Source organism: Pelodiscus sinensis, chromosome 15, assembly GCF_049634645.1.
Source record: "Pelodiscus sinensis isolate JC-2024 chromosome 15, ASM4963464v1, whole genome shotgun sequence".
Classification (NCBI taxonomy): Eukaryota; Metazoa; Chordata; order Testudines; family Trionychidae; genus Pelodiscus; species Pelodiscus sinensis.
The window spans coordinates 31,385,832-31,400,560 of NC_134725.1; the positions used below are offsets into that span (position 1 = coordinate 31,385,832).

The following is a 14,729-nucleotide window of genomic DNA, read 5'->3' on the forward strand; positions in this document are numbered from 1 at the left end:
CGCTCTGTGCAAGCTACGCGGCGCCCCGGCCGGGCACAAAGCCAGTCCGAACGTGGCGCTCCAGAAAAGCAACTGCGTTTGCCTTGCTGAGTCGAGGAGGGGCTGTCTACAGATGCATTTCCCTTGCTGGGGGAAAGAGGAGATGGTAGATGTATTTGCTAATCCCCTGCTGGAGGCGGCCGGCGGTTGATACTTTTGCTTTGCTGGAGGATCTGGCTGCAGATGTATTTGCTTTAATGCTGACTCCTTTTCGGAGAATCTAGCAGATGCCTTTGTCTCGCTAGTCCCTTGCTGAAAGGTCTGGCTGCAGATGTCTTATCCTGGCTGCAGCCGCTAAATCCCCTGTCCGGGGGAGGCAGCGTCAGGAGGCTTCCATGTTGTTGGATCTCCCCACAATTTACAGTAACGTCCCATCAGCACAGGGATTCCCGGGCAGAGTCCTTCCTCGCAGAACTAGCCCGGATGCTTCATTCCACCGTGCAATGGCTGAGACAATAAGAGCTTTGCACTGCAGAGGAGCCGTCATGCCTGGCAGTTGCCAGGACCTTTTTCCAGACGCGGGGGCTTGAACTAGCGGAGCTGCCGCAGAGCTAGGAATCCGGAGAGCGGATTTTACTTGTAAATCCGAATCGGGTTGTATGCACGATGCGGAGCAGCGACAAGGGAGGCCTTTAAATCCCATGGCAACCCCGGCTCAAGCTTTTGGAGGCTGACCTGAGTGTCTGGATCTGTGAGGCCCATTACATCCTTCCCCACCCTGAGGCTTCCCCATGGAAACTGCCCTGTTATCCAGAGCGAACCGACGCTCTGCCTTGGCCAATGCTTGTTTTATCATAGCTCTTGCACAATGCAGCGGGAGATGTCCAGCTGCCCTCCCTGTATATCTGCCCCTCTACTTCAGCACAGACCACTCCCACGCGAGCCCCAGCCCTGCCCCTCGCAACAAAACATTTGGTCTGCCGGGGTAGATTTCCCTGAACAACCAGCAATAAAACACACGCGCCCACAGGCTATCAATCACCCTGCAGCCAATCTTTCTCCTGGACACTGCCTAGGAACCAGAGCAGAGGCCACTCAGCTAGCCGGGAAGCTGCCGCGTTTCAGCCCACTCCCCTGAACCAGCCTCACTTCCCACATGGCTACATTGTTACTGTTTTAGCCCCACCCCAGCCTGCTGACCTGGTTATCTGATTGGCCCCCAGGAGCTTCCCCTGGAGGCAGAGGAAAGGACTTGGTCACAAGCTAAGAAGTTTCACTGGGGAGGACGGAAGTCGTTGGAGATAGCAACCAAAAGCAGGCTGTAATTGCAGCAGCAGGTCTGAAACCAGCCCTTCCCCTAAAGGAGGGAATCAATAGTATTGGGTGTCCCCGGGGGGCTTCACATGCAGGATCATCAGCACCAAGAGGAGGGAGAAGAGAAGGAGGAGCCTGGCCCTGAAAACGCCTTTGAGAAGAGCCCCTTCCATCTGACAGCAGAGGATGTCTATGACATGTCCTATGTGGTGGGCAGGGAGCTTCTGACAATAAGAAGTGAACCTAGTAGGACTGCCCAATTGCAGTTTAAGATAGTGAGGATTTTGGAAATGTTGGAAGCTTTGGTGAATGAGAGCAACTTGACAGTGGAGGAGCTGAAGATGGAGAGAGACAATCTCAAAAAGGAGGTGGAAGGACTCAGAAAAGAGTGCCCAGCAGGGAAGGCAGAGCAGGTAGGTATAAAGACAGGTGCAACCTTAGAAACTGAACTGCTTATTGTGCAAAATACACTTTGGGAAACAATATGGAGGCATGGGCTTTATTAACTACACTTTACACTAGTAAAGATTCTGATGGAGAATCCCCATGTATTTGGCCCACACTTAACACATTGACAGAGTTACAGCTCTGGTGAGAAATGACTGAGGTCAAACTCATGATGGTAGGCTATAGCTTAGTTTGAGGCTAGTAGAATTCTCAGCATCAAACATTTCTACCAATGGGAGACTGTTTTACTACAATACACTAAAAAAGCACTTTTGCTAGCATGATTCAAGTCATTGTGCAAACAGGTCCTATTAGAGAAGTTTACTTTTCATCCCTCTTGAAAATTCTGAACCCCTTGCCCAAGCAGAGACCAGCTCTGTACTGTCTTTTATTGAAAGGACAGGGTATAGATTGACTGGATAGAGTCATGCTGAAAGAGAGAAGTTCAAACATCCAGGCCCTGATTTTCTTGTATTGTAAATGTATATTGCACAACTATCTTTTACATACAGTTGCTCATACAAAAGTACCTATTTATTCATTTGTACACATGTTGAAATCACTGGGATTGTGCAAATTAACTGTGTGAGGCAGAATGGCCTTGTGGTTTAAGCCTAAAGCTGGAACTCAGGAAAGCTAGGTTCAGTTCTTGGCTTTGCTCAGATTTCAGGCAAATCTCTGGATTTCAAGTTCCTGTCTGTGACATTGGGGAATAATAGCACTTCCTTAGTCAGTTTATAAGTAAACTCTTTGAGGAGGGAACCATCTTACTATGTGTATATAGTACCTGGGACAATGGGGCCCATAGGTGCTCCTGAAATACAAATAATAATTATTTCGCACCTAAATGGTATGAGAGATCAAGATTGTAATGTCTATAAAGTATGGAAATTACTATTGATTGGTCAAACTGATTCCTTATTGAAGGTACAGCCTGACTTCAGCTATGGAGTAACTGGGCATGTTGTGTCATTAAGGTTTGTTTTTTAAACTGTTGCCTTTTGTTCTGCAGCTGAGCCTTGGACCAGACAAAATGATAATAGATCTCACAGATCCAAATCGTCCACGGTTCACATTGCAGGAGTTGAGAGATGTGCTGCAGGAACGTAACCAGCTGAAAGCACAACTTCTTATTGCACAAGAGGAACTACAGTGCTGTAAGAGGTAAGTCATTAGGGCTATGTCTAGACTACACTCCTCTTTTGAAAGAGGAATGTAAATTAGGCAAATCGAAAGTGCAAATGAAGCACAGATTTAAATATCCCATGCTTCATTTGCATATTCGTGTCCGAGCACTTTTTTGAAAAAAGGTTTTTCAAAAGTGAAAGCGCAGTCTAGACGTGGTTTTTTTGAAAAAAAAAAAACAACAACTCTTTTTCAAAAGAACCCATACTAATTTTTTCCTGCAGTGAGGGGTTGGGGGTCCATAGATGGAGTGGGGTCTCCTGCCCAAAGATACCCAGGGAGTGGGCAGGGCTCCTGACTGACAGCTCCCCTCCCAAGACACCCAGGCTCCAGTGAATGCTGTGGAGGTGCAGCCTTTTGGGGGGTTTGCCCCCACTGAGCCTCAGAGCCCCTTGGGGCCCCTCGGGAAGGCCTTGCCCTCAAAGGCACCTTGTCTGCCCCTCTGTCTACAAAGCGTTGTCCCCTTCCAGCTGGAGCCCCAGCTCCCTGCTTCCTACCTCTGGACCCGGCTCACAGCACTGCACCCCAGTTTTGTAGAGAATGGGTGCACCTACTTGAGCATTGGGGCCAGGTCCCTGGCTCAGGCGGGCTCTCCCAGGCTTACCACAAGCTGGGCAGGTCTTCGTCACACTGCACATCTGGCCCTTTGGGGACAGTGTGGTTATGCTGCACCCTGTCTGCTTTCCTTGCTCTCCAGAGCAGCCACTCTGTGCTCCAGGCTCCCTGGGCTTGCCACGGAGCAAAGCTGCCCCAAAGGCCATTCACTCGGTGTTTCACAAACCCCAATGGGCCCATTTGGAAAGGCTGTGCTGAGCCCAAGTGCATAGCTCGACAAATTTGTGGAAGGGGGCAAGGTGTGTGTAGGGAGAGAGGAAGGGGGATAGTATATATTGGAATGGGGGGGTGCAGTAAGGGGGAATGGTGAGGGTGAGGATATAGGAATGGAGGCAGGGGGATGGGCAGTGTGGGGTGTGGAAGGAGAGGAGTTAGGGAAGGATGGGTGGGTGTGGGAATAGAGGCAGGAGGATGGAGGCATAGGAATGGAGTTGTGGGTAGGGATGGAAGGAGCGGGGTGGACTATGGGCCATGGAGCTCTGGGATAAGGACTAGCAGCCCAGATTACCCCATCAGTCTCTCTTCCCATGTGTCCCAAATCTGGTTCTCAGTAGGGCGCAGGTGCATAAAGCTGGGGCTCCCCCATGGTTCCATGTCTCTCCATTGCTCCCTGTCCACATGGAGCATGTCCCAGCACCATGGTGGGAATTCACTTGCCAGCTGGAAGGACACATCTGGAGCGCTGCCACCATGAAAAGATGGGCAGTAACTGGGTGCGGAGAGCGGGGAATTTTCTCCCTACCTGGCTGCTCACACATAACTCAGCCCCTGTCCCTTGCTAGCGAGCTGGGTGCCCAGAAGCACCCGGAACAAAGGGAATTCGTTTGGAGTTGGGACCCGTTTTACTGATTGTTTTTGGTTACACTTGAGGTTCACAAGCCTGCAGAGCATAACCTTTCCCTGCACTCGCTGCCAGGAGAGGCTCCGAACTCTGCATGCGAACAAACTATTTCATTGAAAGGTTGGGCAGAAGCAGGAAGGGTGTGGTGGTGGGTGGTGGGGAGAGCTGGCTGATGCTAGAAGAGTGTGTTCAGGTGGGATGGACCAAGAGGGTTCGGACAGAGAGGCCCTTCCAGGGGATGTGGTGGGTGGGAGTGGAGAAGGGTACGAGTGACTAGGGGCCATGGAGAGCATAGCCAGGCTCAGTGCAAGATTAACAGGCTCTCTGGCCACAAAAGTGGCCAGCAAGAGAGCTGTTGGCGAACATAAGAAGCAGGGAGTGCACACCCCCCCTGTTAATATATATAAAAGGAAGATGTAAGGCTGTCCCTGCCCCTAACACCTTACAGCAGAGGTAGGCAATAATTTTTGATTGGGGGCCACTTCAAAAAAAGGGGCGGGGCCTCAGGTGGAAGGGGCAGAGCCAGAACACTTTCGTGCTTCCCCACCAGGGCCAGCCTTAGGCCGATTCAGCCAATTCCTCGGCGTGGGGCCCCACACGCAGGGAAGTGACGCATGCGCCGGGAGCACGCCGCTTGTGCAGGGCCCCTGGGCACATGGAGTATGTACTGTGACGTCCCGGGTGCATGGTGCATGCACCGTACACCCGGGGGGGCCACGCATGCCTTGTACTCCTGGGCGCACTGCGCATGCATCGTGACATCCAGGGCATGCGATGCATGTGCTGTACCGCCTGGGGCCCCACGCTTGTGTGGCTCCACCCCCGGAATCGGACTCTGCGCTCCATAGAGCTGGCCCTGTTTCCCACCCACAGACCCTGATTGGTCTGGGGGGTGGGAGAGTGCTCAAAAACTTTGCCTTCCCCTCCCCCCAAGAACCCTCTGGCAGGGGGCAGAGACTTCGCGTGCTTCCTCCTGCTGCACCCAGGTCAAGCAGGGCCTGGGGAGAGGGAGCATGTGAAGTTTCTCACTCCCTGTCCCTGCCCTGCAAGGAAGTGAAGGCTTTAGAGTCAATCACCAGCTGAGCAGCAGCTGGCAGTTGACTTTAACTGCTGAGCCCCTTGCAAGGTGGAAAGAGACTTCACGCGTTCTCCCCACCCTCAAGCCCTGATTGGTCTGGGGACTAGGAGAGCATGTGAAGTCTCCTTCCACCCTGCCCGTCCTGCAAGGAGTGTGTGGTGCTTAGAAGTGCTGCACCCCTCTCAGGGCAGGAGGAGACTTTGCATGCCCCCCCCCCCCGGCCAATCAGGGCTTGGGAGTAGGGGGAGCACATCCGAAGGAAGGAGTATGCAGTGCTTTTAAGCACCGCACACTCCTTGCAGGGTGGGAGGTGACCCCCAGGCCCTAATTGAGCTGGGGGCCGAGGGAGTGGCAGGGCCTCCATAGGGTGGGAGGTGACCCCCAGGCCCTGATTGAGCTGGGGGCCGAGGGAGTGGCAGGGCATCCACAGGGTGGGAGGTGACCCCCGGGCCCTGATTGAGCTGGGGGCCGAGGGAGTGGCAGGGCCTCCACAGGGTGGGAGGTGACCCCCGGGCCCTGATTGAGCTGGGGGCCGAGGGAGTGGCAGGGCCTCCACAGGGTGGGAGGTGACCCCCGGGCCCTGATTGAGCTGGGGGCCGAGGGAGTGGCAGGGCCTCCACAGGGTGGGAGGTGACCCCCGGGCCCTGATTGAGCTGGGGGCCGAGGGAGTGGCAGGGCCTCCACAGGGTGGGAGGTGACCCCCGGGCCCTGATTGAGCTGGGGGCCGAGGGAGTGGCAGGGCCTCCACAGGGTGGGAGGTGACCCCAGGGCCCTGATTGAGCTGGGGCCTGAGGGAGTGGCAGGGCCTCCACAGGCCAGATCAACTTGCTTGGTGGGCTGGATCTGGCCCACGGAGGCCCTTTTTTGCCCACCCCTTCCTAACAGTGCCAGGCAAAACAAGCAAGCAGAGAGGAGGCACAGAGTGAGGGTTTCACGCAGAATTTTCTATATAAATCAGCTTGACAACTGAAGTCCTGCCTATTCTGTGTGAATTAAAAATGTGTAATTGCACACATCAACATCTGCATGAAGTTACTTCAATCATGTGTGTAAAATAGGAATTTGAGCACACAAATCCAGTGTGCTAGCCAGTGTTTTTCTGTAAACAAACAAACAAACAAACAAACAAAAGGTGCCAGTACTCATTTCTTGAGGAAAGCACATTTGAAAAATGCCTCCCCCCACCTTCTTCCTATATCACGTTGACATACGTATGCGCATAAGCGAAAAGCACATTTTTCATCTTGCTGTTCCCACAGAAAGAGTCAGTCAGGCTCGGGACTGTGCTGGGAGAAAGCGATGCAGTGCCAGTGCTCCAAGGGCCAGCTGGCGGTTGTGCTGAGAGAAAGCAGCACAGCACGAATGCTCCCAGGGCCAGCAGGAGGCTGTGCCGGGGGAAAGGGGTGCAGCGCAAGTGCTCCCCAAAAAAGGTGCCGGTATGCCGTACCTGTGCATACTGCCACAAAAAAACATTGGTGTTAGCTATGCCTGACTGGTCATGTGTGAGTGCAAGTACCTTATTCATACATGCAGTCATACTAATTGCACACAAGAATTTTTATGAAACTCAGTCTTGAGGTATCCTAGGCCACTTGTCCTAAGAGCAAGGAGGTTTCTGGGGTGACTGTAATTAAAATTTCCCTTCTGTTGTGCAGAATGGTGCATGCTAGTTTCATTACTACCCCTTCGCCTCAAAGATGTGTGCATTTCAGTAATGCTATATATAGCATAAAAGCTTTTTAGAATAGGGATGTTAAGATGCACTTAATTGGCTAAGTAAGTAGTTGATAGAGTTTTTATCGATTACTCAATAATGGAAGGCATCCTAGCTCAGGCCTGGTTCATGCTGGGTCCAGGATCTACCCCCAGTGTGGCTCTGCGGTTTGAATGCTCTAAGAGCCAGGCTGGCTGCCTGGTCAGAGCAGCCTCTGCCCGCAGTGGGCCCACGGTTGCTGGGACAGAGGCTGCTGCTCTGCGGGATGTGGACCAATACCATTGGTTCTTCTGGCTCCATGTCAACACCCTTAGCTACCTGAGTTTAACCCTTGAGTCACCAAATACTGGCCAGCACTACTCCTATCCATCACAGTGACAAAAGGGAAAATAGAATTTGGAAGTAACATGGCTCAGATATTCCATATTTGCTTATATATGGCATGAATAAACATAGATTTACAGATCCTAGTATGCCAATATATTGTCTTATATGGCAGGGGTAAATCATGCATGTAAATCAGGCATCAGCGTTGTGAAATGGGCTACAAATACAATAAAGTAAGTGTTCAAGGGGTTAACAAGTAGGAAGACATTAAAAATGCACCTTGGAGCACCATTTGATATAGGGTTGGCCCTGACTCTCATGACCTGGGTTCTGTTCCTGGCACTGCCACTGATCTGCTGTGTGATTTTGTGGGAAAAATAACATCACCTCTTTTTGGTTCTGTTTTTAGCTCCCAGACTTTCGTTGGACTAAATAAACCATAAGCTGTTTGAAACAAGGGCTGATTTTTACTTTCTGGCTGTGTCTAGACTGGCAGCTGTCTACATTGCCAGCTGTCTACACTGGCCAATTGAATTTACGCAAGAACACTGACGATCTCATCTAAGAAATCAGTGCTTCTTGCGGAAATACTATGCTGCTCCCATTCAGGCAAAAGTCCTTTTGCGCAAAAGGGCTAGTGTAGACAGCTCAGATTTGTTTTGCACAAAAGAGCCCCGGTGGTGAAAATGGCGATCGGGGCTTTCTTGCACAAAACCGTGTCTAAATTGGCACGGACGCTTTTCCGCAAAAGTGCTTTTGCGGAAAAGCGTCCGTGCCAATCTAGACGCTCTTTTCCGCAAATGCTTTTAATGGAAAATTTTTCCGTTAAAAATACTTGCGGAAAATCATGCCTGTCTAGACGTAGCCTCTTTGTAGAGTGGATGGCACAATGGGGCTCTGATCAGTTGAGGTCCCCATGTGATAGTATAACACAACTAATAATAAGTCCACCCTGTGTACACTTCTGTAACTCGCATGCATAATGCAAGTTATAGCTGAGAAGCTAGTTTCAGAGCTGCCCTCTCCAAACAATGCAGTTAAGGACTAACTCTCCCCAGCTCAGCTGGAAGGCTGTACTAAGTTATCTCAGGCACATATTAATGGCTCATTTGGCTCTGGACTTGCCAATTGCCTAACACAGCTCACTGGAATCCAAGTTACAAATTAACCACGTGAATGATTAATTCATAAGTGGATCATGAGCAGTGGGACTCTACCAATTAATAATATTAGTAATAGGTTTCAGTTCAAGCAAATCAAGAGGAAAAATTGTGTTTTGATTTTCATGGTAACCTCTAACAAGGGGCCTAAGGCACAAAAAACCCAACTGAAGGAATCAGATATAAAACAAAGAATTATAAATACTAGCATTACCAGTCCTGTTGTGACAGTAGATGTACACGTGGCCTTCTCCCTCCTGGCTGTTCCCAGGAGTGGGGAGGCTTGGGCCATGCGGCCACTTCCCTTCCCACTGCTCCTGGGGGCATGGGATTGTGGCTGTGCATCATTTCCCCTGCTCTAGGAATGCTGGGGGGCATGTGCATGTGCTCTTCCCCTACCTGTGGTGGTGGGGCAGCATGCATGCTTGGCCAACTGCTCCTCCTTTCCTCCCCATGGGAGTAGGAGTGGAGGGGCAAGGCCTCAGCAGCAGGGTTGTAGGTGGGGCTGGGGGCATGCCTCCCCCTAGAAACTTCTCAAATGTTCTCTGTGACAGATGGTATAATGAACTCCTCTCCTTTTATAACAGTATATATGGGATTTTTTTTAAAAAAATAATGGTTTTAGAATTTTATGTGTATCCGTCCGTATGCGTTGTTACATAGCATGTGTGTAGCACAAACTATCAAACTGAATTTAAGACTCGCAGAGAATGGCTGGATAATGCATTAAAGATATGAGTTTGTATTTTTAAAGGAGTATGTTTCCATGCCCACATTGAACAGCATTGCTTATCTGCCCGTTGTGGGCTTTGACCCCCTTAGATCTCAAGATATGCATGATCAGGCTAGGTCAGTGCAGTGATGGCTGAAGTGGTGTGGATCTAAGTTCCCTTTACCCAGCCACAAAATTCCCTTGTACAGGCCAGCAAAGCCTATAGGCACTGGTGATGCTTATCCCAGCCCAAGTAGAAGTAGCCACGTTGGGTCAAATTGTGGCTTTGGTTTTTTTTAGTAGGGGTTTGCACTGGTGCAGCTATATCCCCAAAGGCTTTAACTGCTGAACATTTCCAGTGCAGGGAACAAAAGTGACATGGGGAAGGTGACACATAGGTCTTGACGATCTTCCCTGATTAGGGCCACAATCTGCTTTTAAACCTGTGTAAATCTGACTGACTGTGCTAGAGATACCCTGGACCTGCACATACGTAACCAACTTTAAAATTTAGTGCTATGAGATACTTGAGTGAAAGGAGCTTTACAAACACAACTTTTGATTAAAATCAGTTCTCCCCTAAGTATTATAACATTATGTAATACTCCATAGGAAGGTATTTAAGCTTATAATACCTATCAGTGGGGGTCTTATAAAATATTCTAAGCTAAATTATAGAAACAAGGTGGGTGAGCTATTGTGTTATTGGACCAACTTCTGTTGATGCAAGAGACAAGTTTTCAAGCCACATAGAGCTCTGTGTGACTCTAAACCTTGCCCCTCTAACATAAGTTGGTCCAATAAAAGATACTACCTCACCCACCTTGTCTCTCTAATATCCTGGCACTGACAGTGCTATAGCTGTACGGCAGATGTTCTCTGTGACAGATGGCATGATGGACCCCTCTCCTTTTATAACAGTATATATGGGACTTTTGAAAAAAGTAACTGTTTTAGAATTTTGTGTGTATCCATCCATATGCATTGTTACATAGCATATGTGTGTAGCACAAAATATCACTCTTTGAATTTAAGACTCACAGGCTATGTCTCAACTGCAGTCTTCTTGCACAAGAATGGCCATTCTTACACAAAAACTTGTGGAGTGTCTCTAGAAGCCCGTTCTTGTGCAAGAAAGTTTACAGTAGATCATCAGAAGAGAGGGCTTTTTGCACAAGAGTTATTCCTCTCCCCACGAGGCACAAGCCTTTTTGTGCAAGAGCTCTTGATCAAAAAGGCTAGTGTGGACAGGAACAGGGGTTTCTTGCTAAAATGGCCATCTTGCACAAAAACACATGGCAGTATGGATGCACTCTTGTACAAGAACTCTTGCGCAAAAAGTTCTTGTACAAGAAGCCTGTAGTGTAGACATAGCCACGGAGAATGTTTTAGTGGCTGGATAGTGCATTAAAGATGTGAGTTGTATTTTTAAAGGAATAGGTTTCCATGCCCACATACTAAATTACTCTACTGGGCACAACTAAAATAAGAGTGATTCACTAATATCATTAGTCCAGGCTGCCTGTTCCTTGAGAAATCAGAGTTCCTATTCAGCACAAGTTAGGAGCTTTCTGAATTGGTACCTATGTTAAAGACATTAGCAGCTGTATTTTGCATGCCCTAGCTTTACAAACCCCCACAGGAGAATTCCTAGAAGCATTTTTTTCAGCAAACTAAAACTAGTATAACATTGTTTTTACCCACAAAGGAAAGGTGCAAAGACACCACACCCAACAAGCATGACAGCGCTGCAATCATTAGCAGGATATTGTGACATCATCTGCTCAGTTGCCTCATGCTGCCAGAATGAAGAACAGGTTCAATATGCACAATGAAGGAGAGACTGAGTATGTATGTGCAGCACAGATTAAAAAAAAATCCATCTCCCTCTTTTGCTAGTGGCCTCATTTCACAGAAGGAGGACCAGGCTGGACCAATGCAAAAGGAATCCACTGTCTGCAATCCTTCTGGCTCAAGCAAGACTAATGAAGAGAAAACAATCATAAAACGTCTGTAAGTATTGTCACTGCTCTTGCAGCACTTTATAACAGTGGGCTGACTTGATGGGATACTTGATCTCTCACAAACACCCTCCTCCCCATTATAAAATGTAAGGACTGTTACTAGAGTCCTCCAGCAGTCAACCCCCCCACTTAAGTCAACCAGAATTTGGTAGCCTCAGAAGCCTACCACTGTGATGCATCATGGGCTGATGAAATTGTTGCACTGGGGGGCGGCAGGTCTGATAAACTGGTTCTTAGGCTCAGCTCTGTCCCTCAACTTGTTTTTGTACCTTGGGAAAATCACTTCACCTGTATGCTTCTACCTCCTTCACACTGTTTATTGGTCTTGTCTATTTAGACTAAGTTCTTCAGTGCAGGAACTGACTTTTATTTGCATTTGTACAATATCTAGGACAAGGCATCAAGGGGCTACAGTAATACTCAGATTGTTACATTGTAGAGTTTCCAAACTACTGAAAGACACTACCTTCCATTGACAACAAGGACAGTTAGCTCTTTTTGTAATACATATTGCAATGGGCACTAGTGACAAGAGACATGAAAAGATTAAATGAGCATTAGAAATAGTGACCGACTGTGTAGCTCAGCCATGAGCTTTTAGTGGCTGAGGCTAACTTGGTTCATATTGAAGCTGCACATAGGTCCTCTTTGATAAGCTGGTAAAAAGTAACTGCTGCTTCACTTAACTTGAGAGTCAATTTCACGGTAGGGATAGGCTGACTAGACACAGACAGAATGAACACTTTGCTTAAACAGCATTAAATTAAAGGTATCAGAGACAATCTGTCTAAACTATTAGCAGTGCTTGTGTACGAGGAGAGGGGTTCTTAAGAATGGCCCCAGGTCAAATCCTGGAGTACTTTTTGCAAAATGAAAGGGAAATTAACACTTAAATGACATGGCTCAGCTTTCTGTTCTTGTTTCCTCCTCTAGGAATATGAAATTGCATCTCAGACTGCTTTACAAACTATATCAGTGCAGTAAAATAACATTAAAACTTTATAGTTTTATAGTCCCCTTTATGTGTAGAACTCAAAAGTGCTTTATAAAGGCGGGCATCAGAATTTGAGGGAGAAACTGGAGCACAGATGAAGTGATTTGGCTGAAGTCACAGCATGTCAGCAGTAGACAGAGGAAGAGAGCCCATTGTCTTACTACCCAGCTCCCTAACCTTATCTTCTGGACAGGGCTGGTGCTTCACATACTAGCATAACAGCAAAGGAAGGAGTGATTTGCCCTGTGCCTGTGAAAAGCATCTTGTAAGGCCAAAGACTTCATCCCTGCTACACAAACAAGGCTTCAGTTAAGGTCTGAGCCAGGGGACACATTAAATCATATATGTTTCTTGGATCAAGGAAGCTGAATCCAAGACAATAATTACTAATCTTTCAGAGCTAATCATTAAACTGTTTTGCACCATTGCCTCCCCCACCACAGGCACTAAGAATTTCCACATTGTGTTGTGCACTGACTATCTCCTGAGGTTTATTTGTGATGGGATTCAAGTGGCAATACACAGCCAGAGCCTGATCAAGTTCTATTCTTATAACTTCTTAAAACAGCCCTCCCCATTATGTTGGCTAGACAGAATCAATTGGCAGTAGTAGTCTCTCTTTTTTGTAAGATGCTTCCACTCCTCCACTGTCCCCTTCTTACTACAGGTTCTTTTTCAAATCTGGAAAATGAACATGACTGAAAATTGAGCCACATCTGCTCAGCAAGTTGCAGCCCTGGAGAAGAAACATTAAAAGCAAAGCATCAGTTTCACTGTAGAGAACATACCTTATCACAAGAATGTGTATTTGCATATTTTGCTTTTAAAAAAACATTTCTTTCAATGTTTGTATTAAGGAATAAGTGGGGGTTTTTTTACCTCCTGTTAAGGATGGCAGACTTCCTCTAGACATATCCAGGCAGATATAGTACGGAATAAACTATTTTTTATATTGCTATAGCTATTTTCAGTCTTTCATTGAACCATATGCAAGACACGCCCTGTAGAAGAAAGATTACAGGCAGTCGCCGACTTACGCAGATCCGACTTATGTCGGATCCACACTTATGAACGGGGCTTTCTCGCCCTGGAGCTTGCAGGCAGCGATCCGCCACCTCGACCTCTGGGGCGAGAAAAGCTGCTCCCGGTGCCCCTGGTCTGCTGGAGACCGTCTCCAGCAGACCAAGGGCACTGGGAGCGAAGCCACAGCAGCGGCAGGTTCCTGCACTTCTGAGGCTTTGCCAGAGCAAAACCTCAGAGGCGCGGGACCCCGCCACGGCTGCGGCTTCGCTCCCAGTGCTCCTGGTCTGCTGGAGACGGTCCCCAGCAGACCGGAGACACCGGGAGCGAAGCCGCAGCAGTGGCGGGTTCCCACGCTTCTGAGGCTTTGCGCGGGCAAAGCCTCAGAAGCACGGGAACCCACCACTGCTGCGGCTTCGCTCTCGGTGTCACTGGTCTGCTAGGGACCGTCTCCAGCACACCAGGGACACCGGGAGTGAAGCCGCAGCCGCGGCGGGGTCCGGCACCTCTGAGGCTTTGCCAGAGCAAAGCCTCAGAGGCGCGGCACCCCGCTGCCTCTGCGGCTTTGCTCCCCGTGTCCCTGGTCTGCTGGGGGGGCGCACCTAGTGTGCCCCGTCCCAGCAGACCAGGCTTTTGTTGTGGACCCTGGGGCAGAGCAGCTGGGGCGCTGCCAGTTGGTCCTGCAGCGCCACTCTGGGCACTACTGGACCTACCCAGCAGCACCCCAGCTGCTTTGCGCCAGGCGTCCTGATTCAGCCGCTGCTGGTCAGTTTCAGCAGCGGCTGAATCAGGACACCTGGCGCAGAGCAGCTGGGGTGCTGCTGGGTTGGGAGCAACCCAGCAGCACCCCAGCTGCTCTGCCCCAGGCGTCCCCAAGTCAGCCGCTGCTGAAACTGACCAGCGCTGACTACAGGAAGCCGGAGGCAGAGTTGCTCTGCCCCAGGCTTCCTGAAATCAGCCGCTGATCAGTTTCAGCAGCAGCTGACTTGGGGACGCTTGGGGTTCTTAAGTTGAATCTGTATGTAAGTCAGAACTTGCGGTCAGTTTCAGCAGCGGCTGAATCTGGATGCCAGTTCCGACTTACATACAGATTCAACTTAAGAACAAACCTATAGTCCCTATCTTGTACGTAACCCGGGGACTGCCTGTATTAGTTTTTTCACTCACCTCTGTGCCTGGGAAAAGAGGGGATTTTCAAAGACTAGAAGGATATGACATTTATTACTATTTACACTATCTACAAAAGTGTTCATAAAAATTACCAACACAGAAAAATGTTTACATTTGAATAAATTTATATTTAAATCTAAAGTGTATTT

General features: G+C 48.9%; 1 protein-coding gene across 2 annotated transcripts; it reads left to right on the forward strand.

Annotated features, from left to right (window-relative positions):
• Positions 1–47: 47 nt before the first annotated feature.
• RILPL2 (Rab interacting lysosomal protein like 2) lies at positions 48–13,346 on the forward strand. 2 transcript variants are annotated; one of them, XM_006113717.4, is made up of 4 exons: positions 50–1,706; positions 2,753–2,904; positions 11,272–11,385; positions 13,058–13,346. In XM_006113717.4, exons 1-4 carry the CDS (start codon positions 1,383–1,385, stop codon positions 13,080–13,082), a joined length of 615 nt encoding a protein of 204 aa, XP_006113779.2. In that variant the 5' UTR covers positions 50–1,382; the 3' UTR covers positions 13,083–13,346. The 2 variants fall into 2 exon arrangements, with proteins under 2 accessions (XP_014424338.2, XP_006113779.2); XM_014568852.2 differs by lacking the exon at positions 13,058–13,346 and having other exon boundaries at positions 48–1,706; positions 11,272–11,389.
• Positions 13,347–14,729: the final 1,383 nt, after the last annotated feature.